Source organism: Natator depressus, chromosome 2 (assembly GCF_965152275.1).
Source record: "Natator depressus isolate rNatDep1 chromosome 2, rNatDep2.hap1, whole genome shotgun sequence".
Classification (NCBI taxonomy): Eukaryota; Metazoa; Chordata; order Testudines; family Cheloniidae; genus Natator; species Natator depressus.
The window spans coordinates 80,988,504-81,016,228 of NC_134235.1; the positions used below are offsets into that span (position 1 = coordinate 80,988,504).

General features: G+C 40.3%; 1 protein-coding gene across 3 annotated transcripts in view; it reads left to right on the top strand.

Moving 5' to 3' along the window:
* ROCK1 (Rho associated coiled-coil containing protein kinase 1) overlaps positions 1-27,725 on the top strand; it is a 180,651-nt gene that overhangs the window by 122,277 nt on the left and 30,649 nt on the right. For all 3 annotated transcript variants that reach the window (XM_074944515.1, XM_074944516.1, XM_074944517.1), the window contains 10 exons: positions 3,053-3,203; positions 4,723-4,883; positions 6,274-6,458; positions 7,145-7,214; positions 15,837-15,931; positions 18,777-18,942; positions 20,692-20,785; positions 25,381-25,469; positions 26,141-26,329; positions 27,088-27,253. In XM_074944515.1, the coding sequence (XP_074800616.1) occupies positions 3,053-3,203; positions 4,723-4,883; positions 6,274-6,458; positions 7,145-7,214; positions 15,837-15,931; positions 18,777-18,942; positions 20,692-20,785; positions 25,381-25,469; positions 26,141-26,329; positions 27,088-27,253 (1,366 nt within the window). The remainder of the gene's footprint in view (positions 1-3,052; positions 3,204-4,722; positions 4,884-6,273; positions 6,459-7,144; positions 7,215-15,836; positions 15,932-18,776; positions 18,943-20,691; positions 20,786-25,380; positions 25,470-26,140; positions 26,330-27,087; positions 27,254-27,725) is intronic.

The window sequence follows — 27,725 nt, forward strand, 5'->3', positions numbered from 1 at the left end:
GCTGTTGGAGTGCTCGGTATATTGTCTTTCCATCAGGATGTTTCTTCTTGTGGCCATTATATCAGCAGAGAGAGTTAGCAAGCTCCAAGGTCTTGTGGCCAGACCACCTTGTATATCCTTCCATAGGAAGGTGATGAAACCATACCCCAAATTCATAACTAAGGTAGTCTTGGAATTTTGCCTGAATCAATCAATTTTCCTGCCAGTCTTCTTCGGAAAGCCGCAATCCTCACAAGGAGAAAAGGTGCTCCATCCTCTAGCATCTCCAGAGTCATGTTCAATTGTCCCAAAAGGAATGAGTCCTTTAGACTCTCTCCCTGCCTCTTTGTGGCCATAGCTTTGCCTTTTAATGTGCCAGATATCTTGTCACAGGGAATCCTGGAATGGATCAGAATGTATCTCTACCTGCTATCAGCTGGCTGGCAAACCTTTCCTTCCAAAAGAAGTCAAGGTATGCTCCATCAGGGACAGGCAGTATCTTCTGCGTGCCTCAGAAATATTGTGGTAACCAGCCATATTCACAACTGAGGCCTTCCTACTTGGTTGGCAAGCACATCTACAGATGGTACAGGGCAGGTGGTCTGCTTCAGAATCCGTGTTGCACATCAACCTCCTAGAATTATGTGCAGTCCACAACATGTGCTGACACATTCTACCATTAATCAGACAAAGGACCATAAGAGTAATGATGGACAAGATCGCTTGCATGTTCTATATCAACTGACAAGGGGGAGCGAGGTCCCAATTCCTGTGCTCGGAAGCAGTAAAATTGTGGAACTATTGTATTCAGCATGACATCAACATCTTGGCCTCATACTTACCTGGACACCTGAACACCACAGTGGACTCACTGAGCAAGAGATTCTCACAAGACCATGAGTGGGAGTTAGACACAAGAGACCTGCAGCACATATTCAACTTCTGTGAATTTCTGAGTATAGATATCCTCGCCGTGGCCAAAACTGCCAAATGTCCCTGCAGGGCATCTTCCTCATTACATGGGATGCACCCCTACTCTACGCTTTTCCACCCTCTCCCCTATTTTCACAGTGCTTCACAAGACACAGGTGGAATGAGCTACAGTCATTCTCATAGCCCCAACGTGGCCGCGAAAGATTTGGTACCCTTACCTTGTGTGCAGGTGGCTTGTCCACCAATCACCCTACAGTTGACTGCATACCTCCTCTCTCAAGACACAGGCCAAATCCTCCAATCCAATTTAGAACTCCTCCATCTGAAGGCATGGCTCCTTCATGGTTCTGGGATTCGGAGATGACCTGTTCAGAACAGGTAAAAGAGATTCTTTTAGGTAGCAGGCGTGATAAAAACTTGCCTTACTTACCTCAATAAATTGAAAAGATTCCAAACTTGGTGCAACACCAAACATGTCCTCGCAATGAATGCTCCTTTATCACTCATTCTAGACTACATTCTAGAATAACTTAAAAGAGCAGGACTGCCCACAAGCTCCATTTGGCTGCCACCACTGCATTCCACCTCAAGATAGCCTGTCATTCTGTATTTACCTATGCACTAACAAAAAGATTCCTTAAGAGCCTTCAAAATGTGTACCATCAAATACAAGACCCTATCCCACCTTGGGATCCCAGCCTAGTGTTGCGCTGTCTCACCAGTCCCCCGTTTGAGCCCATTGCAGCATGCTCCTACATACGCCTATCCATGAAAACAGCATTTCTTGTCGCCATCACATCCACCCGACGGATAAGAGAGAGAGGTGCTCTCTTGGAATACCCACTATACACAATCTTTCACAAAGACAAAGTCATGATCACATCCGAAACTCTTACCCAAGGTGCCGTCCTCTTTCCATCTGAACCAACCTATCCACCTTCTCTCCTTCTTCTCACAGCTGCATAGCAGCCAACATGAAGCCACTCTGCACATCTTGGAAGTCAGATAAGCATTAGCCTTTTATCTTGACTGAAGAAAATCTTTCAGGCATTCACCATGCTTATTCCTCTCTCTTGCTGAAAGATCAAAGGTAGCAGTTTTATCCAAACAGATCTCAGAGTACATCCACCTTTTGCTGTCAACACAAACTGGATCTTGAACGCATCCTACTCACTCGCTGTCTACCTCGATTGACTTTCTAAACAACATGCTGATTACTGACATTTGCAAAGCCGCCACTTGGGCATCCACAGACACTTTTAGCCAATACTGTGTCATTACCAATGACATGGCATCCAGATGCCCTACTAGGATGTATTGTCCTATCGTCCTTGGTTCACATCACTCCGAAGCCCCAGCCTTCCATCTAAAGGCACTACTCTACAGTCACCTACAGTGGAACACCCACAGGGACACTGCTTGAAAAAGAGACGATTGATTACTCACCCTGTGCAGTAACTGAGATTCTTCGAGATGTGTGTCCCTATGGGTGCTCCACTACCCGCCTTCCTCCCCTCTGCTTCCGAGTTTTAAATGTAGACTCTGCGGTAGAGAGGGAACTGAGGGTGGTTGGACCGAACAGCTCTATGTAGATGGTGCGAGATGGGGAGAAATGCATGTGCAGCCCAATGGGTGCTGCTACTGAAGATCTCCAATCTCAGGCGCACCTACAGTGGAGCATCCATAGGGACACGCATCTCTAAGAACCTCAGTTACTGCACAGGATGAGTAACCTTCTTTTTTCACTTAGACAACCACTACCAAGGAAGAGGCACAGAAATGCTAGCAGTAATTAAAACCTTTATTGATTAATGCATTCTTTAGTTCATTCAAAATGAGAAATGATTGATATCTTATGAATTCATAGATTGAAGAAAAAACACTCATTTTATTCAGCAAAGTCTTATTACCCCCTTCCTCTCCTTCAAGCCTCATTTTTAAATATCTAAAAAGACATGGTATAATACACCCTATTAATATTATGACTTGTGAATAAACAAAAATGTAACCCTTCCTTTTTTTTAAGGGAAGAAAAGGAAATGTGGGTCCATTCGACGGCTTGGTAAAATACTCCAGAATTTTATTTTTTTTTACAGTTCTGCTTTAATCAAGTATGCTTTTTTTTTGTCCTAATTTGCAGGAAAAGAATAACTTAGAAATAGATTTAAACTATAAACTCAAAATATTACAACAGCGGCTGGAACAGGAGGTAAATGAGCATAAAGTGACTAAAGCTCGGTTAACTGACAAACATCAATCAATTGAAGAGGCAAAATCAGTTGCAATGTGTGGTATGTATTTCCTTTTAGTTTCAAACAAAATACTGAGCAATAATAAGGTCTGTTTTCCTAATTCCGTTACAATGGCAAAGAATGTTTTTAATGTAGTGTTCATAAAACCAGTTTTTAATCCTGGGCTCTCTCCTTAGCTGGTATAAGTCAGCATAGGATCTGTTAACATCACTGTACTACAAATATGAAAACCCTGTACTGTTTATATCTTCAAGTTAAGGAAAAATTAGTTACCTATAATTTTACTGCTTTGAAGTTATCACACATGACTTGTACTCATCCAACCACTTCCCTTCATAATTTAGAGGCCCATGTTTTTTTAATGTGTTCTAGGGTTGCTAGGCATCCGGTTTTCAACTGGAACGCCCAGTAGAAAAGGGACCCTGCTGGCTCGTGTCAGCACTGCTGACTGGGCCTCTAAAAGTCTGGTCGGTGGTGCAGCAGGGCTAAGGCAGGCTCCCTGCCTGCCCTGGCTCCATGCAGCTCCCTGAAGTGGCTGGCATGTCTGGCTCCTAGGCGCAGTGGGGGTCATGGGGGCTCCGTGCGCTGCCCCCGCCCTGAGTGCCAGCTCCACAACACCCATTGGCCGGGAACTACAGCCAATGGGAGCTGCGGGGGCGGCGCCTGTGGGTGCAGGCAGTGCACAGAGCCCCCTGGGCCCTCCGCCTAGGAGCTGGACATGCCGGCTGCTTCTGGGAGCCACCTGAAGTAAGTGCTGCCCAGACCCCAAACCTCTCGGCTCCAGCCTGGAGCCCCCTACTGCACCCTTGCCCCAGCCCAGAGCCCCCTCCTGCACCGTGAACCCCTCATGTCTGGCCCCACCCTGGAGCCTACACCCCCAGCCAGAGCCCTCACTCTCTCCTATACACCAACCCCTTGCCATCCTGGTGAAAGTTGTCAGGGTGGGGAGAGTGAGCAACGGAGGGAGGAGAGATGTAGTGAGCGGGGGATGGAGCCTCAGAGAAGGGGTGGGGCCTCGGGGTAGGAGGGCGGCAAGGGTGTTTGGTTTTGTGCGATTAGAAAGTTGGTAACCCTAGTGTGTTGACACACCTTAGGATGTTTTTTGCTATTCGTTCTATCAAAATTTTTATTTAATTCCATTTCTCAATGGCTGTTGTTGGAAGCTCTCTGTTTTTGAGCAACACATGAACTGGCTGGAACATTTCAAGCACTGATATAATGGCAGTTAGCGGAGTGACAAGTAGCTCCCTGTAGGAGGGTCACTCTGGCAATCACTATCACTGTCTCTCTGTTTGTTGCAACAATACTATAATGATTTTGTTCAGTAGTAGACTAGAGATGCATACTCATCTGACTGTAAAGGATTTCAAACACCCCAGCCATTGTGTGGGGGGAGAGAAACCCTGTGCTTAACTCCCAAGGATAGAATCAAAGCTGGAATATTAGGTGTATTTAAGAAAGGCATGGTCAAGCAAACATGTTCTTAGAAGTAACATATTTGTATTTTTGCAAATATACCTTTTTATTGTGCTGTCAATTGCTTTTGTTTCCTGTTTAGAAATGGAAAAAAAAGTAAAGGAGGAGAGGGCAGCAAGAGACAGGGCAGAAAATCAAATAGTTCAGATTGAAAAACAATGTTCCACGCTGGACTTTGACCTGAAGCAGTCTCAGCAGAAGCTTGAGCACCTCACTGAGCAAAAGGAGAGGCTTGAGGATGAAGTAAGCAAAACCTGCAATTTACTTATCATGTTTTCTATGTAAAAGACAAATTAAAGAATGATAGTTGCAATAGAAATAAGAAATAGAAAACTGAATCTATTTAAGTTGAGATATTTATGTAGCGTAACGTTATTGAATATAACTGTACTAAGAAATTTCATCTAAATGGTGTAAACATTTATGTCTGAGTAGGTCAAATGCCATGTCTGTCTCAGACCCTGGATAATATGTCTTTCTTTCAGTCTTCCTTTATAAGTGCTATGCATTAATAGTGAACTGATTCCAAATATGAAGTCAGTGGGGTCCTACGCAATAGAGTTATGCAGGAAGTAACTTTTGCAGAGATGGGTTTCAAAGTGGCTAGCATATTTTCTTCTGCATTATCAAAGCCATCAATTTATTACTGAAGAATATACTATCTGTGTATTAAAGGACACTAAGTTGAATTGCAAAACAGTCAGTAAATTCAAACGTTAATTTTCCCATATTAATGGGAATAGCCAGATCTAACATTTGACATGTATTCATTTATGCTGTTATAATTGTATGCCTTAATTTATAACATTGCTAGTTAATGTTGCTGTGAGAAGCTAACTTTTTGGTGTCCTGTTGCTTTTGTGTTTGAACTCTTACCTGATTGGTAATTTTTGCATTTAATTTTATTTCTGTTTTTTTTAAATAAAGCTCGCCTGTGAGTTTGAACATGCACTCTTATTACACTTGCAAAACAGATATTTTGTGTGTTCTGAATTTGAATCCTTCAAAATGCAGTGTATCATTCAGAGCATGCAAAATTTAATCTCAGAAACACCAGCTGAAAGTTGTTGTAAGATATATAAGAGCTAATTGTTGTTATTAGGTCTCATCCCCACTGTCCTTTCAGATTAAATTGGAAGAGTCAGTCTGAAAGCCTTTCTGCTAGGCCATGTTGTCTGCAATGCAAATTTTAGACCGCTCTGGGCAGCATAACTTTCTAGAGTGAAAAGACACAAAGCTTGTAAAACCTGAATTCCACAAAGAAGAATGGGGGTCTGTCAAACCTCTTGGGCCTCTTCCACTGTCCCCCTTAAGGTAGAATAGATGAGAATGAATTCAGGCCCCACCCCAGAGTCTGTTACAAAAGAAAAAATGAATGGCTGGGAACAGCGCAGTTCTTGAGGCCGAAATATAGACTAAAATCTATAAGAAAAGCTAGTTTCTATGATATTGCACCCAAGTAATATTGAAGGCTATTTTGAATATTTGTATGCATTATTTCATGATTAAAATGTAGGAAATGGTTATGCTTGACATAAAATAATGCACATGTGAAACATTATTACTTTTAACAAAATCCAGGAAAATATTTGGTAAAAGAATTTTAAATTAAAATGATTAATTAAACAATTAGGTTAAGAATCTAACACTTCAGCTGGAACAAGAGACAAATAAGCGACTAATGACACAGAATGAACTGAAAACACAAGCTTTTGAGGCAGACAACTTGAAGGGTTCTGAGAAGCAGCTGAAACAGGAGATCAATACGTTGTTGGAAGCGAAGAGATTATTGGAATTTGAGTTTGCTCAACTCACTAAGTAAGTAGAGGCCTGACATAAAATGGAAAATCTTTTTTTTTTCCCCCCCCATGTTCATGTATTTTGTCGGTCACCTTTTTCCAGAAACCAAAAATACTTGTTGGCATTTTTTAAATGTGTCTTTGTGAAGATGTGTATGTATTTATTGTATTAGAATATTTTTATTTTGAAATATAAAAAGCTTTGCTTGGCTGATACTTCTATGCTCAGGCTTGTCCGGCCTTTCTGGAGCAATTGAAGTGCCTATCCAAGAACCACCATTTGAGGTTTAGACTTCGGAGCATCTGTTGGAGGACCACTGAGCTCCATGACTGGGTACATTTTTTCTCCTTAAACACTCCTCCTCTCACTTGTGATTTTTTTAGCTTGACAGGAGCCTGCATTACTTTTCCAACAAGAATATCCTTCCTTTATTGGACCTGTGCCACAATAGTCTGCAGGTCGAAGACCGAAACAAAGCATTTTCGGAGCACTGCTTCCCATCCAAATTATCTGTGGCGGCTACCATTATGGTACCATAAATCATATTGTTACACTGAAATCTTAGAATGTGGTGTTTATGAATTACCATGTTTACAGGTGGTGTGTGAAGGAGGAGGTGGGTGCATATGAAAGAAAAATGCTGAGTTTAAAGGTGCAAGTGTAATGGGTGGCTTTTATATGAGGTTTTGTTTTCTCTCTTTAAGGCAATACAGAGGAAATGAAGGTCAGATGCGGGAACTTCAGGATCAGCTTGAAGCTGAACAGTATTTTTCGGTAGGTTTAATTTTACAAAAATATAGGATTGTTTTGTTCAATAACTTCATGACTAAATACCCCAATGCTCTGACATAAATGAGTGACACCCAAAATACTACTAAAAATATACAAATAGTACACAAAAATCAAGCTAACAACATGAAAAGATAGTGATATGTATATACTAACAATCATAAATACTGTACTTGGTCTATTACCCTTCTTTTGTATGATTTTGTGGGCAGCAAAGGTACTGTGTTCCATTTATGTTGCATAAGTAATAACACTTCATATGCATATAGTAGTGAACTCCCTCCAAAAACTTCCTAAAAGTGCCTCAGGTATAAACTAGTTCCAAATTAGTTTGCTCATAATCTAGCAGACTTGATTAGAGAGCCAGGTGTCACTTTCCCATTGTCCTCCTAAACTGGGTAGATTTATACAAGATTCAGCCAATGCATTTGGCACTGAACTTTAGGATGAATTGAAAGAAAGAAGATTCATACAGTTTAAGGCCAGAAGGGCCCATTAGATCTTCTAGCCTCACTCTTCTTGTATATCACAGGCTATTAAATTTTACCCAGTTACCCCTGTGACGGTGCCCAATAACTTGTGTTTGGCTAAAAGAGATCTTCCAGAAAGGCATCTTATCTTGATTTTAAGACATCGAGAGATGGAGAATCCACCCCTTTCATTACTAGTTTGTTCAGTGGTTAGTCACCCTCACTTTTCAAAGTTTATGCCTTATTTCTAATCTGAATTTGTCTGGCTTCTGCTTCTACAAATCGGTTTTTGTTATGCTGTTCTCCTCAAGGTTAAAGAGCCCTGTAGTGCCCAGTATTTTCTCCTCATGAACGTACTTATACACTGTATTCAAGTCACCTTTTAGTCTTTTTTTTAGTCAGGTAAACATACTGAACTTTTTAAGGCTCTCAGTGTAAGGTATTTTATCTGGCCTCAAATCATTTGTGGGTTTTTTCTGCAACCTCCAGTTTTTCAATATTCTTTTTATAATGTGGACAACAGAGAGAGATACAGTAGTCCAATATCAGCCTCACCATATACTAAGGCCATGCTAAGAGATACTTAATATCCAATTTATCCAAGTCAGTAAGGTTTATTAACTTTTCTGTTTGCAAAGCCTTAGCATTTGAGGAAATTTGGCTTAGTCTAGGCATCTGAAGACTCAGTCCAGGCTCTAACCTTGTAGGATATTACAGATGGGACAGATAGTGATCCCTATATTTTGGTTGTCTAACACTTTTTTTGATAAAAATAACCGTGAGCTTTTTAAGCTGTAACACTTCCATTCTTTGCCATAGGCCCTTTACATTTGTCAAGGAGCAAGCCCTTGGGCTAAAGGAATGTCTTTCCTTTGTTCCATGAGATTCCATTGAGGTTTAGCTGAGAGATAAAGTGTTAAAAATCACAGTTTCATATGTCTCACTTGCATTTCTCACGAAAATTTTGGCATCACGCTAAAATAATAACTGAACAGGAACATTTAAAAAAAATTCAGCAGTGTGGGTAGAGAGCCAGGCAGGGCTTCTCCATCACCTCCAAAACCCACTGTATGGCCCCTGTCATAAAAATAAAGGGAAGGGTAAACCCCTTTAAAATCCCTCCTGGCCAGAGGAAAACTTCTCTCACCTGTAAAGGGTTAAGAAGCTAAAGGTAACCTCGCTGGCACCTGACCAAAATGACCAATGAGGAGACAAGATACTTTCAAAAGCTGGGAGGAGGGAGAGAAACAAAGGGTCTGTGTGTCCTTCTATATGCTGCTTTTGTCGGGATAGACCAGGAATGGAGTCTTAGAACTTTTAGTAAGTAATCTAGCTAGGTATGTGTTAGATTATGATTCCTTTAAATGGCTGAGAAAAGAATTGTGCTGAATAGAATAACTATTTCTGTCTGTGTATCTTTTTTGTAACTTAAGGTTTTGCCTAGACGGATTCTCTATGTTTTGAATCTAATTACCCTGTAAGGTATCTACCATCCTGATTTTACAGAGGTGATTCCTTTACTTCTGTTTACTTCTATTTCTATTAAAAGTCTTCTTGTAAGAAAACTGAATGCTTTTTCATTGTTCTCAGATCCAAGGGTCTGGGTCTGTGGTCACCTGTGCAAATTGGTGAGGCTTTTTATCCAACATTTCCCAGGAAAGGGGGGGTGCAAGTGTTGGGAGGATTGTTCATTGTTCTTAAGATCCAAGGGTCTGGGTCTGTAGTCACCTAGGCAAATTGGTGAGGCTTTTTACCAAACCTTGTCCAGGAAGTGGGGTGCAAGGTTTTGGGAAGTATTTTGGGGGGAAAGACGTGTCCAAACAGCTCTTCCCCAGTAACCAGTATTTGTTTGGTGGTGGTAGCGGCCAATCCAAGGACAAAGGGTGGAATATTTTGTACCTTGGGGAAGTTTTGACCTAAGCTGGTAAAGATAAGCTTAGGAGGTTTTCATGCAGGTCCCCACATCTGTACCCTAGCGTTCAGAGTGGGGGAGGAACCTTGACAGCCCCAGCGTCTTATACGTTCCTCTGAGATAATAGCTTTCTGCTGCTGCCAGCAATAATGTAGTTAGTTCTATAGCTCATGTGGTAGAAATCTGTGCTACATTGCAGAAGGTAAAGGTTCAGCTGCTGCTGCTGCTGCATAATTGGGGAGTTGTTCCAGTTGTACATAATAGAATTTGTTTTTACTTTTAAAAAAAAAAAAGGAAATATAGGAAATTACATGAAAAACTACATGTTTAGGTTGCAAAATCAAGCACTCGAAAATCAGGAAGATGCCAGATCTATGGTTATTCTCTGCAACCTTATTTCTGCCTATTTGTGTGTGTGAATTATAACAGTCTTTAATTACATGATCACCTACAATGTTTTTTTTCCTGCAGGACACCTGCTTCTTTCACCGCACAAGTTGGATGCATAGGGGGTTGAATTAAGGTTGCATAGACAACTGTAAATGTATCATTTCTTAACTACTGAGTACTTGACTTTGCAACTTAAATAATTTTTAATATATCTTTAGTATGTAATACTATACCCAGTTTGCACACATGACTCTTCATGCCCACAAAACCTCATTCTTTAATATGTGGGATGCTTGAGTCACAATTGGGCCAATCTAACCAAACCATCTTTAAGTTAAACGCTCTTTATCCGAAGATTTTCAGAGTGTTGCGCTCTGTGGTGTAGGTTAATACCCGTCTATCCATACATCACAGAAACTGAATAGCCAAACAGTAAAGAACTGCACTGGAGCCCCAGATTCCACCTTCCCTGTCTCTCTTTTTACTATTAATCAGTAACTTTTCTTTCATTGAGTGTATTTATTGCACTTGATTTACAATCCTAGGATTTTGGCTGAAAAGAAAATAACCTTTTAACATATAATTATATTATTCACTGGATGTGTTTTTGCACTGTCCTAATATAGCTTTACATTGCTGCAGCCCAAGTCTAGCCTAAGTAGAGACAGCTTTTCAAAACTATGAATTCTTTGAGTGTCTGTCAGCATGGATCCCACTCTAGGTGCTTATGTCTCTTAAGCATGCAAGAATGGATTTTTTTGACTAGTCATGTTTGTTGGGGCTCTGCATGTGCCCTGTGCTGCCTCCATGCTCCTACATGAGGTAAGGAGTGGGGTGGATGGGGCAGCCACAATCTTCCCTCATGTCCCTCTCACTGCTCATGCTAGTGGGACAGAACCTAGCTGATGTTTGATCCACTAGACCAGCGGTGGGCAAACTACGGCCTAAGGGCCGGATCCGGCCCCTCAGGGCTTTGGATCCGGCCCACGGGATTGCCTCCCGTGGTGCTGCAGGCCCCGCTCCGCTCTCAGAAGCGGCCAGCACCACATCCCTGGGGCCCTGAGGGGGCAGAGGGCTCTGTGCGTTGCCCTTGCCTCCAGGCACCGCCTCCCGCAGCTCCCATTGGCCAGGAACAGGGAACTGTGGCTCATAGGAGCTTCGGGGGAGGTAACTGGAGGCGTTGCAAGGGCAGTGCGCGGAGCCCTGTGCGCCGCCACACACATCCTGCTTCACCTCCCCACCCCCCCCACCCCCCGCCACAGCGGCTGCGCAGGGACGTGGTGCCGGCTGCTTCCCGGAGTGGCGCAGCGTGGGGCCAGGGCAAGCATGCAGGGAGCCTGCCCTGGCCCCGGTGTGCGCAGCTGCTGCACCGGAGCCACTTTAGGTAAGTGGTGCCAGGCCGGAGCCCAAACCCCTCCTGCACCCTGCCCCCCGCCCCCAACTTTCTGTCCTGAGCACCCTGCTGCACCCTGCACCCTGTCCACCCCAACCCCCTGCCACACCCCGCACCACTCCTGCACCTCACCCCCTGCCCTGAGCCCCCTGCTTCACCCCACATTGTCTTGTACCTCAACTCCTTCCCTGACTCCCCTCATACACCCTGCACCCCTCCTCTGCCCCAATTCCTTGCCCTGAGCCTGTTCCTGCACACTGTACTCTCTCCCGCACCCCAACCCCCTGCCCCGGCCCTGCATACAATTTCCCCACCCAGATATGGCCCTCAGCCCAAAAAGTTTGCCCATCCCTGCACTAGACCTTAATTTGAACTAAAATTTCTGTTATTCTGAGACTCTTCTGAATAATCTCTGTTCTTTTCATTTAGTTCTTTCCATTTCATTCATTTTCATTTAGTCGCCTTAGTCTGCTCTAGTACATGACTTTAGAAATGCCAGACTCTCAGTCCATAGGCTTCAAAGTCTGTCCATCCTGCAGTGGACAAATTCTGCTGAAAGACTGGCTTGACAGATACCTATTCTACTTTGAAGAGTCTTGTAACTGAAGTAGGTTCTTGGTCTCAGTCTCCTTCTTTGTGAGAACTGGGAAGTCGTGAGAAGCAAGAGTAATGCTCCACCTTCTGGAGCAATCCATGAAAGTGGCATTGGATCCAGATGTATTGAGTTAGAAGACCCTTCTAGTAGTCTCTAGATTGCATAAGGTGGACTGATGACTCCAAAGACCTCCTCAGAGAAAACAGCAGTGAAGCCAGATCCGATGTCAGCACCGGTATCACCTTTGGTGCTGAAGACACCAACAGCCCCAACATTTAATCAGCATTTCAGAGGTTGAAGCAAAGTGCTGAAAGGGGTCACTCTCAGCATTGGGGCAGGAGCTCAAGAAGGATCTCTGTCTCCTTGTAAAGAAAGGGACAGAAAGACATTGGAAGATAGTTCGGTCAAGTCCAGTGTGGCTTTGAGTATCAGTGGAAAGGAGCAGACTGCAATGTAGCAGACTCTACCTGTGTGGAAGTGTCCCCATCGATGTTGACTCCAGCACCAGCAGGGCAGACTTGGAGTGCACTGGAGTCATGGTTGGCACCAAGATATGTATTGGCACTGGTACAGACCTTGACACCAACAATACCTTACCAGTCAGCATCACCTGTGGAAGAGGTGTACCCCTTCTCCACCATTTCCCCCAGGCACATCTTTTTGCTGGCAGCCTGCAGAGATCCGTCTCCACTAAAGTCCACAAGCTGTACCACTAGGAGATCCAAGGACCTGTACAGACCTCAACTACTAGCCCACCAGGATTGTCACTGGACCAGCCAGGAATCCGAGAGCCACCTATATGTGTATGGGATGCCACTGTGGCTATTGCAGCCTACTTTTCCCAGCCTTTAGGAGCTTGTCCCTACAGTGGTAGAAGACCAGGAGGTCTCCCTCTCTAGCAGCTTTTCTAATAAGACCGCAGTCACTGGCATACACAGAGGAGCGAGATCCAGAGGTCCAGCAGCCCCCCTCACCTCTTAAGAAATTCTCCTCACTGTCCCTGGTGGTAGATAGTTTCAAGGCAATTCAGGAGCTCCTAGTGCAGACTGCAGACATCTTGAAGATGAGACTTCAATCATCCCTGAAAAATTCCACAAGTTATTTGACATTTAGTCAGCCACTAGCCCTCCCAGGATTGTTCTCCCCATAAACAAGGCCCTGTTCCAAAGATTCTGGTCTACAAGCATGATTAGCCTTTAACTCTTTTAAAGTCCACCTGGCAGTGATATCAGGGTGCCATGCACCAATTCAGTCACCTTCGGTCTTTTTACACCCTATGGTGTTCAGATTTCTCAAAGCTTTTTTCATATCTGCCATCACTCCCACCATCCAGAAAGGATGCTGCTTGTCAGTGACCTCCAGTGGGATCTCCAGATACACAGTATCAAAGCAGAAAGAATGGTTGCTTGCAATATAGTAACTATGGTTCTTCAAGATGATGTCAGTGTGATCCCACCATTTGCTTTCCATCCCTGATTTCTGGAGTTCTTAGCTACACAGGCTTCGAATTGCAAAGGAGCTGAGGGAGGGTCGCAGCCACCTTGCCCTTTGTGCCTAAGCACAAGGAGGCAGAGTGCATTCTCACCTGCAGTGGGACTGTACTGCTAGTCAAAAAAAAAAAAAAAAGAAAAAGAAAAAAGAAAAATTGACACGGCTAGTCAAACAAAATCTAGTCTCCCTCACATGAGGCACATGCTCACTTATAGTGGGATCCCCACTGAGTACAATATCTTGAAGAACCACAGTTACTGTAGGGTAAGTAACCATTCTTTTTCATTTGGGTAGCTATATATAGACATATACAAATCTAAGAAAAACAAACTAAAGTGTGTATATGTAGACAACATATAAGGGCTCTATATAAAATTGTTATATTTGAGGTCCTAATTTTGACACCCATTACCTATAGTCCCCAGTGGGATTACTCAGGGGGTAAGGTACTATTCAATATGAGTAGGCATGGCAAAATCAGACACTTAGTTTAGTCAAGCCAAATTCATTGTAATATAGTCTATTAATCCAAATAGTTGACTTTTTTTATTATATTCAACCAAATGACTATCATCTTGATCTTGGGAATAGGAAAGTATTTGAGTCAGTGTAAATGGGTTTACGCAAGGGAATCTTAGGAAGGAGGGATGAAATCTACTTTTGTGCTATGGTAGGCTCCACAATGTTGTTCCTCAGTGTGTTTGTTCAAATTACAGAGAAAATAGCACCCCATGCATTCTGCACATGTTCCTCAGAATGCTAGGAAAACATCTTTGTTATCATCCTATGGGCATCTCTGCTGATTCAGCCCCAACAGAGCAATGGTTCATAGCACTCAAACCATTCTCCGCACTTCCATGCACTGGGATTGTATCAATATTGTACTCGGCGCCTTCCATGTCTCTCATTTGGCTGGAGGATTTGTTTCGTTTGTGTGAGTACAGACAGCGGCGTAAGATGCTCTCTAATGCATGAACTTGAAATATCCTTGTGAATTTATATAGTCAGTTGAGATTTCAGCTTGAGAAATATTTTTATACCTGTCACAGTTTCAGGGTTAACTTCACCTTTGACCACTCCCTTCCTTGTCTTCTTTGAAGGCACCTACTTAAGCTGTCAGGCTTCCAGCTGTCACCTCTCTCAGAAAAAGACCCATTTCTCTCTCTCCAGACCTGGGGTTTAGGCTTGCATTCCTTCTGCACCTCACTGTCATTTCCCCAGCAGGTCTGACCATGGTCCAGCACTGTGGTTAACTTAGGGTCATTGCTACAGCAGTGTATACTTGTTACCATCTAGCCTTCATAAAGCATAATACATTTATTCTTGTGGTAAGTGCATTACAGAGACAACAAATAAAAACCATAAAAGTTCCTATACACATGCTAAAAGCTTACCAGAGATCACCCATCAGTCTTTTGGGTCCTAGTAGATCAACATCTTTCAACCTTTCCACAAGGATTGGGGTCCACCCCATCCCTTGGACACAGGGTCCTATCTGTTTACTGGATCTGAAAAAAGGCACTGTGTTTAAACTCTGCCTTTTTATGCCAAAAGCGCTTTCTTTGTCTGATGGTCTCTGGACCAGTATATGCAAGCCTCCACAGGGTGTGGTACCTCTCTGGAGGTGTTTACAACCTGAGTAGTTCACTGAGTAATCACTGTTTTTGATTTCAGGAGTTGTGGTAACTCTCCCCCTGGAGTTACATGTAAAACAATATGTAAACCATTCATACAATACAGTTAATACAGTGTGGTCCCCAAAGATAATGCAGTATCTATCATAATACCCACTACAAAGAAGTTTATTTTGTAATCATTTGTTTAACGAAACTTCACTGTAATTTTATCATACATATCATGATTTGTGTAACATTTTACTAATTGGAAGACCAGGAGTACAGTGTTTTTACCCTGATCCTTTCGTCAGTTTCATGAACTCATGTAATTAAAGAAATATTAATCAGTATGATCTGAATTCTTAGCCATAGTTCTTCAGAGTAAAATGTTAATTTTAAGCTTAGAGGATGATTATTACTGTTTTTAATATTTGTATTATCCTGGTACCTAGGAATCCCAGTCATGGACCAGGACTTCATTGTGTTATGCCGTGTACAAACAGAACAAAACTATAGTCTCTGCTCCCAAGAGCTTGCCATCTAAGTATGAAACAACAGATGGATACAGACAGATGGGGGAGTACAAGGAAACAACGAGACAATATTATTAGCATAATCAGAAGTGATATCAGTGTACCAGCAGTCTAACTGTTGTGAAAATTTTTTTATAGGTATCACAGCAAAGGAGAGTTTTAAGGAAGGATTTGAATTATGATTTCTTTCTAATACTTCCCTTACAGACACTTTACAAAACTCAGGTAAAGGAGCTTAAAGAAGAAATTGAGGAGAAGAATAAAGAAACTCAAAGAAAAATACAGGAATTGCAAAATGAAAAGTATGTCCATTTTATATTTTCAAGCAGAAAAATCTTTACCTTATACAATAGTGTGGTATCAATCTTGAAGCCCTGAATCGAGGATAAAAAAATATTTTTTTTTCCCCTGCAATAATGCTGAGAAATGACTACTTACAAAAAGTATAACAGGTCTTGTAATATGGTGAATATATAGGATGTTACTTATATTGATGGATGATTAAGAATGGAGTCAGGGTTTATGTTTATTTTCTTGGACTAGGTTTGGAGTTTTTGGAGAGAAATATTATTAGTCCTGAGAGTTTAGAAATGTCTGACATTTTGAAAAATAGTTTTGTTGGATTCATAATTTTGTCAGACTCACTCCCCTCCTCCAAAAATGTTGTTAGCCTGGTAATTGCATTTAGTTTTTGAGCCAATAAATGGTTTTCAGACAAAGAATTTTAATGACGATAATACTTCATTTGAAAGCTCATTTTAAATGTCGTACTAACTACAACCAAACCAATTAAGTTTATCCAATTTTGTGAACCTTTTGAAATAATTGAAGAATATACAGTTTACAGTATTTCAAAACTTAGGAAAGACTATTACTTAAAACTGTTTCCAATTCACTAATTTGTTCTTCTATCTATGCAGAATTAGGCCTGACCATTTCATAAACTTTATTCAAAAAGTGATGGTTTTGCGCCTGTGTATAGTACAGAACTTGTGGTACTTGACAAGCATGGTCATTGGTCTGCATAAGTATTGCAGACAAGTCTTTAAGAGTAAATTAGGGCATGTTAAGAACAATGTTCACTGTGGATTTGGGAAGAAGGAAAGGAAGGAGAGAGAAGACACCATGTTGTTAAATATGATATAAGGAGAGATTATCAGCCAATCACAGCCCTGAGCAAGAAAATGTAGGAGAATCTCAATTCCCCAAGGTGGGGACAAGGGAAGAGACACTCCCTTTAGCCCTTTTGGTGTCTCTTCTCTTCTCTTCTCTTCTCTTCTCTTTTTTTTTTTTTTTTTCCCCCATTCCCATTTATTTTTTGTCGTCTTATGGAGGCTTTTTATTCCCTTACCCCTTCAGCATAATATATGTTGTATACATTTTTAATTAGATCTATACATGAGTTATTCCAAACTAATTGTCTGATTGTTGCCTGTCTACGCTAGGGGCCCTCTTACAAATACACAAAATCAATGACTCAGCTGCAGCACAGTTGTCGTTGAACAATGAAAGCATATTTTCATATTGCAATATGGATAGGCCTTTAATATAACCTCATACTGCAGTAAAAACTTAACCTGGCTTTAGTATGGTTTGGGGAAATTGTGAATATCCCCTCTATATTGTAACATACCACCATGTTTTTTACCATGTTGGGGGCTGTGATGCTTCCCTGGATTGTGAGGCAACTCGCTACAACCTTCCCTTAACATGAAAAATCCTTGAACTGTGCCAGCTGTGGGTCAGCTGCCTAACTCCACTGGCCATAGGCAACACAAACACTGCTCTCTAGGCCCTGCAGGCCGCACTGTCACTCTATAGGTTACTGATTGGCACACCCCCCAAATGTCTCCCTGGAGTACTGCCCCTTGTCTGCTGGACACTCTCACAGTTTCCACAGATTCACTTCTTCCAAATGCAGCTTACAAGTACACCCCAGCTTACAAGTTCCATCTTGGATCACTGCTTAGCAGTTAGATGTATTTATAGTGAAATCAAGAATAAGTTTATTTAACAAAGCCTAGAGATTCAAGTAGTAGCAATTAGAAGTATTGGAAACAAATAGTTACATATAAAATAACACACATTCAAGAGCCCAAACTTAAGACATTCGAGTATCTCCTTAATTTTAGAGTATTGCTCACCCAAAATCCTTGCAGTGCTTTACAGCCAGGCTGGCTGTGATGCACCTTTCATGAGACAAGCACGCTGTCAATTTGCCTTCTAGGTGAAGGATTCAATGTATTCATTTGCACTCCAAGGTATACTAGACCAATCTTTTGTCGATCTTCATAAAGAGGACACCCGTTCTCCTGTATGTTGCTTCTGTAGATTTCCTCACTTGTAGATTTTGCAATCACTCCATTCACACTTGGTCCAGTATGCATATAGTAGGTATATAATAAACAAATGGCCAGACATGGAGATTGGTGTCAGTTACCTCCTGCCTGAAAGGAACATCTTCACGGTGTGTCATCTCCTGGTGACCTGCCATAACTCCAAGACCTTAACAACATAATTTTTAGTATACCATGTGCACATACATTTTGCAGTGATTATGACAACCAGTGGGCTTCTAGCTCTTGGGAGAGATTTTGCACGCCACTCTTTGGTGAACTATTATGCATATATCTGACCCAAGGGATCCCTGTAAAATCATATGCACCCACTTTGACCTCTACCAGTTGGCACCAAAGGGACCCTAGCTTACAGGGGCCAACTGTGATTTAACCTCCCAGTATGGCTGCATTTGTAGGGCAAGTGGACCCTTAGACACAACACTGTTGCAAAAAACTCTGCTTCTGCAGAAACTACCCAAACAGTATAGAGCATGATATCTGAGCAGTCTTTAACTTCATTAACTGTGGATGCTAGAAATGTAACAACTGTTATGCAATAACCGTGGTTGAAAAAGGTTTCAAACATGGTATCAAGTGCTGATATGGACAGGACCTATGTCTTTTTGTAGTGCATTACATAGGTGTCATCTCCCTTTTTAATGTAGACCTATTTGCTTCCCTCAATCCTTTAAAGGCAATGTTTTTTAAAAAATGATGCACTGAAAAGTACAGTCTGGGCTTGTTTGTTCTCCCTGCAAATATTAAGTATTTTCCACAGGAAACATAAGATCTTAACATTCTGTTATAGAGAAACTCTTGCTGCACAATTGGATCTGGCTGAAACCAAAGCTGAGTCAGAACAGTTGGCCCGAGGTCTGCTGGAAGAACAGTATTTTGAATTGACTCAGGAGAGCAAGAAAGCAGCGTCAAGAAATAGACAAGAAATTACTGACAAGGACAACATTGTAAGCCGGGTAAGTTGTTGTTGTTTAAACGTATAAAAAGTGGCTTTATTGTCAAAAAAAAAAATCAAACATTACAACTATAACTAAAAATGTGTGTGTGTGTGTGTGTGTGTGCATAAAAATTTAGAGACAGGTTTTTAAAGTCCAGCATCTTTGTGCGTGCAAATTGAGGCAGTTTTGCATCTGCAGTTATTTGTGCACATAATTGCTGCCACTTAGATATCTGAGAATCTGATCTGAGGGCACGTTCAGGTACTTAGACATTTAAATTACATTGTTTGAGCTCCCAAATAAATGTGGACACAAAAAGAGGGTCTGGGTTGAGGCCAAGTTGAAAATCAAGCACAGTATCTTTCAGTCGGTCCACCATCCATCACTATATATTTTTTTAAATCACCAGTTTCTTTAATAGTGTACTCAGGGATCTGACTACATAATCACTTTCCTCATTCAGAAAGGATTTGAAAGATACTGGGTTTTCTCCAGGCAAATATTTTTAAATCAAAATATACAAGCTAGGAAGTCTCAACTTCAAAGAGCAACCATTTAATTTTTGCATTACATTTACAGTAATGTGTTAACCAAGAGTTTTTACTCACAAACCCTATTAATTTGCAGTGTAATATTTCTATTTTATAATACCTTTAAACTGTGTTCTTCCACTTTGGCCTTCTGCATGCAGAGGCATGCATGCACTCAGATACTGCCTAACATAACCCAGCAGTAAAATTTTGCGCATGATGACCAAAATGCATTGTTTTTCTGCATGCTATTAGGTACTTTACACCCCCACATTAAATTATTTGAAGTAACATTTGTTGCAGTAATGTTACACGTGCAATAGCCCCAAGAAATAACCTTTCACTTTCCAGAATGCCCCATTTTCATTTGAGACTATTTTAAATAACTGCATCAATATGGAATCTAAGTAGGAACTTCCTAACCATAAATTATCAACTTCAAATATTATTGATAACATAACTCAACACACAGTTATTCAGTGTATTTCTGTAGGTTTCAAACAAAACTTTCTTACTGAACACAACTGTAGTCTTTTTGTCTTTTAATATGTTTGTATAGCATCCAGCACAATGATCCTGATTGGGAGCTAATATAGGCAAATAATATTAATTTCCCCCTACAGTTGATTTCACAAATCCTGTGTGCCCCATTTGACAGAAAACAAATATTTTCTTTTTACCCATATGTGCCTGTCTGTTTTCCATGATATATAACACTACTCAAATGTAAATTCCATGGACTGAGAGTGATATTAAATAATTATGGAAAGCCTGAAATCTTGGAATTTCATAACTAGCATCTGATTCTCTGGGTTCAGTTGTAGGTAGCTACGTCTTATCGTTTACACAGACGTTCCTTAAAATTTACTGAAAGCTGCTGAACAAAGTAACACTGAAGTTCTGCTTAATTCCTTAAGTTCTGTTGGGTATTATTTATTGGACACTGAAAATGTGCTCAACGCTGCATGGATCATAAAAGTAGACCTAGTCCTTTTCTTAGAGAGAGTTGTATACCCCGTGTCTTTGTGAAGGAAAGAGGGATCAGAAGTAAAATATCTAGAGTTTTATGTACAGTTTTGAAGTATGAACAGATTAGTGAGTATGCAATCTAAGAATGGTAATTCTGTGTAAAATACTATTATTGATTTAAGATTATTTTAAAGAAAAAATACAGTTTTGAATATGGGTAGGATGTATAGCAAATGCTTTGTTTTAAAATCTGTTTGTTTTCATTTAGCTGGAAGAAACAAATAATACATTAACCAATGATGTTAAGTTTCTAACAAAAGAAAATGCAGAGCTCATTGAAAAAAATAAGAAACAGGAGGAAGGTATGGCATGTTTTGAGTTTTAAATTATATTAGGATGATGCAGAATTGATTACAGAGAAATATGTGTTTGCTGTTACAGACTTGAAAACCAGTTTTGGCCATTTTTTCCTTCAGTATTAAGGACCTTATCTTTTCCATGATGTCAGCATGAAATTAATTACTTCCTCCCCCCCCCCCCCCCCCCCCCATGTGATGGGGGACCTGTGGTTCCTTTTCTGCTCCTAGGGATTTCTGGTGGAAGTAGCTGTTGAGGGAGCCTGTACTGCCATGAGGATGAGAAAAGACTGAGGAGCCAGGAGCTAGTGAAAAGTTTTATAAGACTTGCCTGAATCTGCTGGTTTTGTGGGCCAAATCCCCAGCCCATTTCGTTTGTACAGAGAGATTGCAAATCCCATCCTTTCATGATTTATGATGGAAAAGAATACATAATAATAATAAGCTTAGTGTATTTAGCTTAATATTGTATCAGAATATGTTGTTAAACATGATATAAGGAAAGAATTTCCCAGACCAGAAGTAAACAAACCACCTTCTTCATATTCCATGTCTACTAATCTTCATGATGGCACATAAATTTCCATGGAGCTTTGAAAATTATAGTATGAATGTTTTTTTTATGTTTTGTCAGATCTGGTCATGACACCATAGTTAAGGCTGCATTTGAGTTTTTGTTTTGACAAGACTTTTAAACCTTTGTTTTGTAAAAATATCATAAAAACGGCAAAAATCAAAACATAAAATGTAAGCTCTTTTGAGTGCTATTTGAGTTTTTCATCTTTGTTGGATGAAAAATAGATTTATTACAGAGAGAATAATAAGCATTCCAAAATCATTTACTTTTGGCAGGTTTACAAATCCTCTGAGCTGTAAAGTATACCTTGACTTCAAATCACACCTCTAGTATGGTGTTTATATTCCCATGCTCTTCGCTCCCCTTATTGTTGGCTAAGGTTCTAAACCTAGAACACAGTCAAGTATGACAGGTTTCAGAGTAACAGCCGTGTTAGTCTGTATTCGCAAAAAGAAAAAAGAAAAGGAGGACTTGTGGCACCTTAGAGACTAACCAGTTTATTTGAGCATGAGCTTTCGTGAGCTACAGCTCACTTCATCGGATGCATAGCATATCGTGGAAACTGCAGAAGACATTATATACACACAGAGACCATGAAACAAAACTTCCTCCCACCCCACTCTCCTGCTGGTAACAGCTTATCTAAAGTGATCATCAAGGAGGGCCATTTCCAGCACAAATCCAGGTTTTCTCACCCTTCCCCCCCCCCCCCAGACACACATACAAACTCACTCTCCTGCTGGTAATAGCCCATCCCTCTTTGAAACCTCTCTTTATAATGCGCATGATAATCAAGGTGGGTCATTTCCAGCACTAATCCAGGTGTTCTCAACCCCCACACCCCTCCAAAAACCACACACACAAACTCACTCTCCTGCTGGCAATAGCTCATCTTACAATGTGCACAGCAATAATCCAAGTTTAACCAGAACGTCTTGGGGGGGGTTTGTAGGAAAAAAACAAGGGGAGATAGGCTACCTTGCATAATGACTTAGCCACTCCCAGTCTCTATTCAAGCCCAAATTAATAGTATCCAATTTGCAAATGAATTCCAATTCAGCAGTTTCTCGCTGGAGTCTGGATTTGAAGTTTTTTTGCTTTAAGACAGCGACCCTCATGTCTGTGATTGCGTGACCAGAGAGATTGAAGTGTTCTCCGACTGGTTTAGTCAAGTATGAGTTGCTGCACACACATCTTTCCCTCTCATTTTTAAAATACATTAGCAGAGAGGTATGCAGGGTCACTGCAGGCAGAGTCAAGAGTGGAGTCCAGATCTCTAACATGGCAGACCCACATCTTGCCACTCTGCTGCTGATCTATGGGTTATGGTTGTATGTGGTTAAACATTGTGAGAAGACACCTTACAGGTTTTGTACTTTAAAACCACAATAATCTGTACCTTATACTTTGAATCACCAAAATAATGTTTCGTATTTCAGTCATTTGTCCCACATTTTGTTTGCTGGTGTCACATACTAGCAGATTTGAAGGTTGAGAGGTGAGCTTTACACTGGCAGGGAGACACATCAGAGCCTCTTGTGTCCTTCGGGTGGTTTGACAGCTAACAGCAGCCTCAGCAGTGCATTTTCTGCATCAGATCAAAGGTCAGGTGTATTTCCATTTCAGAGCAACCCTCAGGTCATTGAGGGTATGCATGCCAGCTCCCAAACATAAGCATTTCAGACCGCAAGCTTACCACAGGTAGCCTGCTTACTATCGGTACTGACAAATGGATGCTCAAAGGAAACAACAGAAGTTTGTGGGAGAAATTCTTATAAACAGTTGGGACTTCATCTCACCTGTCTTCATTATTGAGGCTGTAAATTTGATTGCTCACCCAGGAATATCTTACAAGTTATTATAGATCTAGCTATCCCATCTCCTCCCTTTTGGGGACCGCCTGTCTCATTTCCACTGTTGCTGGACTGATATAACAAGAAATGGATGAGTACTGGAAATCATTGGAGTGGGATCTGAGATTTAATTTAGTCCATACTCAACACTTGCCCACCTTCCCTGTTTCTGTTCAGGGACCCCTCTCACAAGAGCTTGTTAGACCAAGATGTCCAGTCACTTCTGGCTCTTGGCACAATAGAGGTCCTGCTTTGCTTCAAAGGGAGGGCTTTTTAATTGAGGTACTTCCTCATCTCCAAGAATAAGTGGGGGGACTTTGGCCTGCCCTAGAACTCAGAAGAGTGAACACTTACTCAGGAAGATAAAGTTCAGAATGGTATCCCTAGCCACCATCATCGCATCCCTAGACTGACTGGTACATGCCCAAATGACTGATTGGTACACTGCTCTCGACCTTCAGGACACATTCCCTTATCACAATCCACCCATTCCACAGATGATATTTGATGTTTGTGGTTGGGAATTACCATTCAGCCTATCAGCCACTGCCAGAGTATTTGCAAAGTGTCTATTGTAGCAGCTTACCTCAGAAAAACGGGGATCCAAGTATGCCCATACTTGGACTATTGATTAGTTTGTGGGAGATTATGGCAGAGGTAGAGGAAGAATATTCATCACATCCTTTGATTGTTCTCTTTTCTGGGACTGTTAGGAAAGAAATACCAGTATTGATCCCTATGCAGAAGATAAAATTAATTGGAGCCATATTGGATTTTACCAAAGGTGTTAAAGGAGCACTCGACGAAGACAAAGCCATTGTAGAAAAGCTTAATGAATTATTTGCAATGGTCTTCACTGAAGAGCATGTGGGGGGAATATCCACATCAGAGCTATTCTTTTTGGGTGACAGATCTGAAACAGTGTCCCTAATTGAGGTGTTAATAGAAGAGGTTTTAGACCAAATTGAAAAACTAAACAGTAATAAGTCACCAGGACCAGATGGTATTCATCTAAGAGTTCTGAAGGAACTCAGATATGAAGTTGCAGAACTACTAATTGTAGTATGTAACCTATCACTGAAATCAGCCTTTGAATCAGATGACTGGAAGGTAGCTAATGTAATACCGATTTTTAAAGGGCTCCAGAGGAGATCCTGGCATTTAATGGACAGTGAGCATAACTTCAGTACCAGGCACGTTTGTACAATATATAGTAAAGAACAGAATTATCAGACGTGTAAATAAACATAATTTGCTGGGGAGGAGTCGATGCAGCTTTTGTAAAGGGAAGTCATGCCTTACCAATCTATTAGAATTCTTTGAGGGAATCAACAAGCATGTGGAGAATTGTGATCCAGTTGATATAGTATATTTGCATTTTCAGAAAGCCTTTAAGATTCCTCACCAAAGGCTCTTAAGGAAACTAAGTAGGCATGGTATTAGATGGAAGATCCTTTCATGGATCAGTAACTGGTTGAAAGATAGGAAACAAAGGGTATGACCAAATGGTCAGTTTTCACAGTGGAGAGAGGTGAACAGCAGTGTCCCACCAAGTATCTGTACTGGGATCTGTGCTGTTCAGCATATTCATAAATGATTTGGAAAAGGAGATGAACAGTGAAGTGGCAATGTTTGCAAATGATAGTTATTCATGATAGTTAAGTCCAAAGCAGACTGCAAGAAATTAGAAGGATATATCAAAACGGTGTCACTAGGCAACAAAAATAGCAGATGAAATTCAACATTGATAAATGAAAAGTAATGCATGTTGGAAAAAATAATTCCAACTATACATATACACTGATAGGTTCTAAATTAACTGTTACCATCCAAGAAAGAGATTTTGGCGTCACTGTGGACAGTTCTCTGAAAACTTCTGCTCAGTGTTGCCAGTGGTCAAAAATGTTATAACAGTATCTTAGGAGCTACATATATATGCATTTTAGCTTTGCCCTATCTATCTGGAGTATTCTCTTGTGAGATATTTATGATATTCCAGTATCATTAAATAAATGGTCTTTATGGTTACAAAATGTCTGTGTTTGTATGCGAAGTCAAAGAACAGAAAGATGGAAAAAACCCACATACTATGGAGAAATGAATGACCTTTAAAAATTGTTTTCTTGCCATAAAATGTATATCTTAGAAAGTTTAATGGTATTTTTTAACAGAATTTAAATTGAAGAAAGAAGAGGAAATCAACAATATTAGAATGCATTATGAGAAGAATCTTCACACTGAAAGAACTCTTAAAACACAGGTATTAATTTTTAGACATTTTAATATGAGCATGTTGACTTCATGGTGGCATACCAGAAAAATAGCTTTCAAATTTTAATGAATTACTCTGTGTGATTACTTCTCAGCACTATAGCTAGATGAAATTTGTATTCGTGATGATCTATAAATCTTAAATTTGCATTAGTGTAATTTATAGCTAAAAGCATAGGTTCTGATCCTGTAAACTTTTCACTTGATTATGGAATGTTCAAGAGAGTAAGGGTTTGCAGGATCAGACCCACAGATGACATGTTAATAGGAGCTTTTTTGTAGCCAGTGCATTCACTTCTATAATTAATTATGTTCTGGGAAATCTACACTTTTTAAAGATGGTCTCAGCTCATTTAAAAAAAATCTATTCCAAAATTGGAAATGTTACATTTCAGTAAGAAAAAGTAGAAATAAGAGAGAAGTAAAATGTAAGTATTTTAGTAGTCAGTTTGACAGCTGCAATAACAAGGGGATAGAAAGGCACGGAGTTCTAGATGCCTGTCTTCAATATGATGTCATGCTGAAATATAACATGGGCTTCTGTAACCCAAATGATCTTTTTCTCTCTGACGTGGTTTTGAACCAAGAGAAACTTTTACGTTCTTTACAAAAGCTTATGTGTATAGCATCTCTCTTAATTCATGTACTTTTTTTGTACAGGCTGTGAACAAATTGGCTGAGATAATGAATCGGAAAGATTTTAAAATAGACAGAAAGAAAGCTAATATACAAGATTTGAGGAAAAAAGAAAAGGAAAACCGAAAGCTACAATTGGAGCTTAATCAAGAAAAAGAGAAATTCAATCAGATGGTAGTGAAATACCAGAAGGAGCTCAATGAAATGCAAGCGGTAAAACCTTTTCCTATTTCGTGGTCGTCTGTGATCCAGTCCAAAGGGAAAGAGAGTGCAGACATTATCTTCCTTAAAAGTAACAATGATGAACCAAATATATGTACTAGAAGACACCTTTTTTTTTTCTGTCCAAAACACTGTGATTATTTTTCCTAATACAGTAGAATCTACTTTATAGACCCATTTCATTGTGGCAGTTGCCAGGGAACAAATCCGACGCCATGCATTTGACTGACTGAACAATGGAAAAAAGTGACATAAATAATATAGTTTGTTTTTTGCAAACCAATTTACAGTAGTTTACAGATGTAAATTCGTACTTTCTAGTATAAAATTCCCCTTATGTGGTCTCTAGCTTGCTTTATTACAACTTAAAGAAATTATTATTGCTCTAATTTAGAGTCTAAATGGCTGATTTAATATTTGGGGATATTCTTTTTAAGAAAAACATTAATGAAATTAATCAGACTATTTCCTAACTTAATGTATTCCCACAAGTCCTTGATAACTGGGCTGATTGTTTAATTAGCATATATTAGTCTCAAACAAAAGCCCAAACCAATTCAGAGAATTCTATTGTAATAGAATAGTAAAAGATTCCAAATGAATAGTAATGTTACTAAATTAATCCATAGATTTACTGAAAGCTTGTAATCCATCATAATTCATTCTTAATTTTTTAAATATCTTATTATTTTGTTTCCATGTTCTCTTTGGATCATATGCTTACTGTGTGTATATATATATAAATACAGCAACTAGCAGAAGAGTCAACATATAGGAATGAACTTCAGATGCAGCTGGATAGTAAAGAGAGTGATATAGAACAATTGCGTAGTAAAATTTTGGACCTTCAGCAAGGAATGGACTCTACCAGTGTTGCCAGCCTCCAGCCAGACGAAACTGATGGAAACCTTACAGGTAAGAGAATTATGCATTTGGACAACTTGTCTTTTGTGTATATATACTTAGTCTTAGAAATTGTTGGCCATCACCTTTTAAAATGGCTTCTCTTACCTTTTCTGCATCCCCTCTCCATTATTTTAACTATTTTTTTTTAAAAAATGTACTTAATCTTTTGTTGAAGTCCTGAATGCAGGATAATAGTGTTAGCTTTTTATGTTGGAGGCCAGGTAGGGATTTCATAGCTTGGCTAGCTTTGTATAGAGCACTGTCTTAATTTAATCTGAAATTAGTCTTTCCAGGTTAGAACCATCACTTCCAGTCAGTGGAAGAGACCATCCTTACAGCTGTTGTTGCTGCACTGTGTGAATATAATGGATGTGATATGTGTTGTAAGTGAGGTATCTCAAATCTTTTCATAGTGTAGACCATACTGTAATGCAAAATTGCCTTCTGGACCACCTCCCCTATAGTTCACATAGCATCGCTG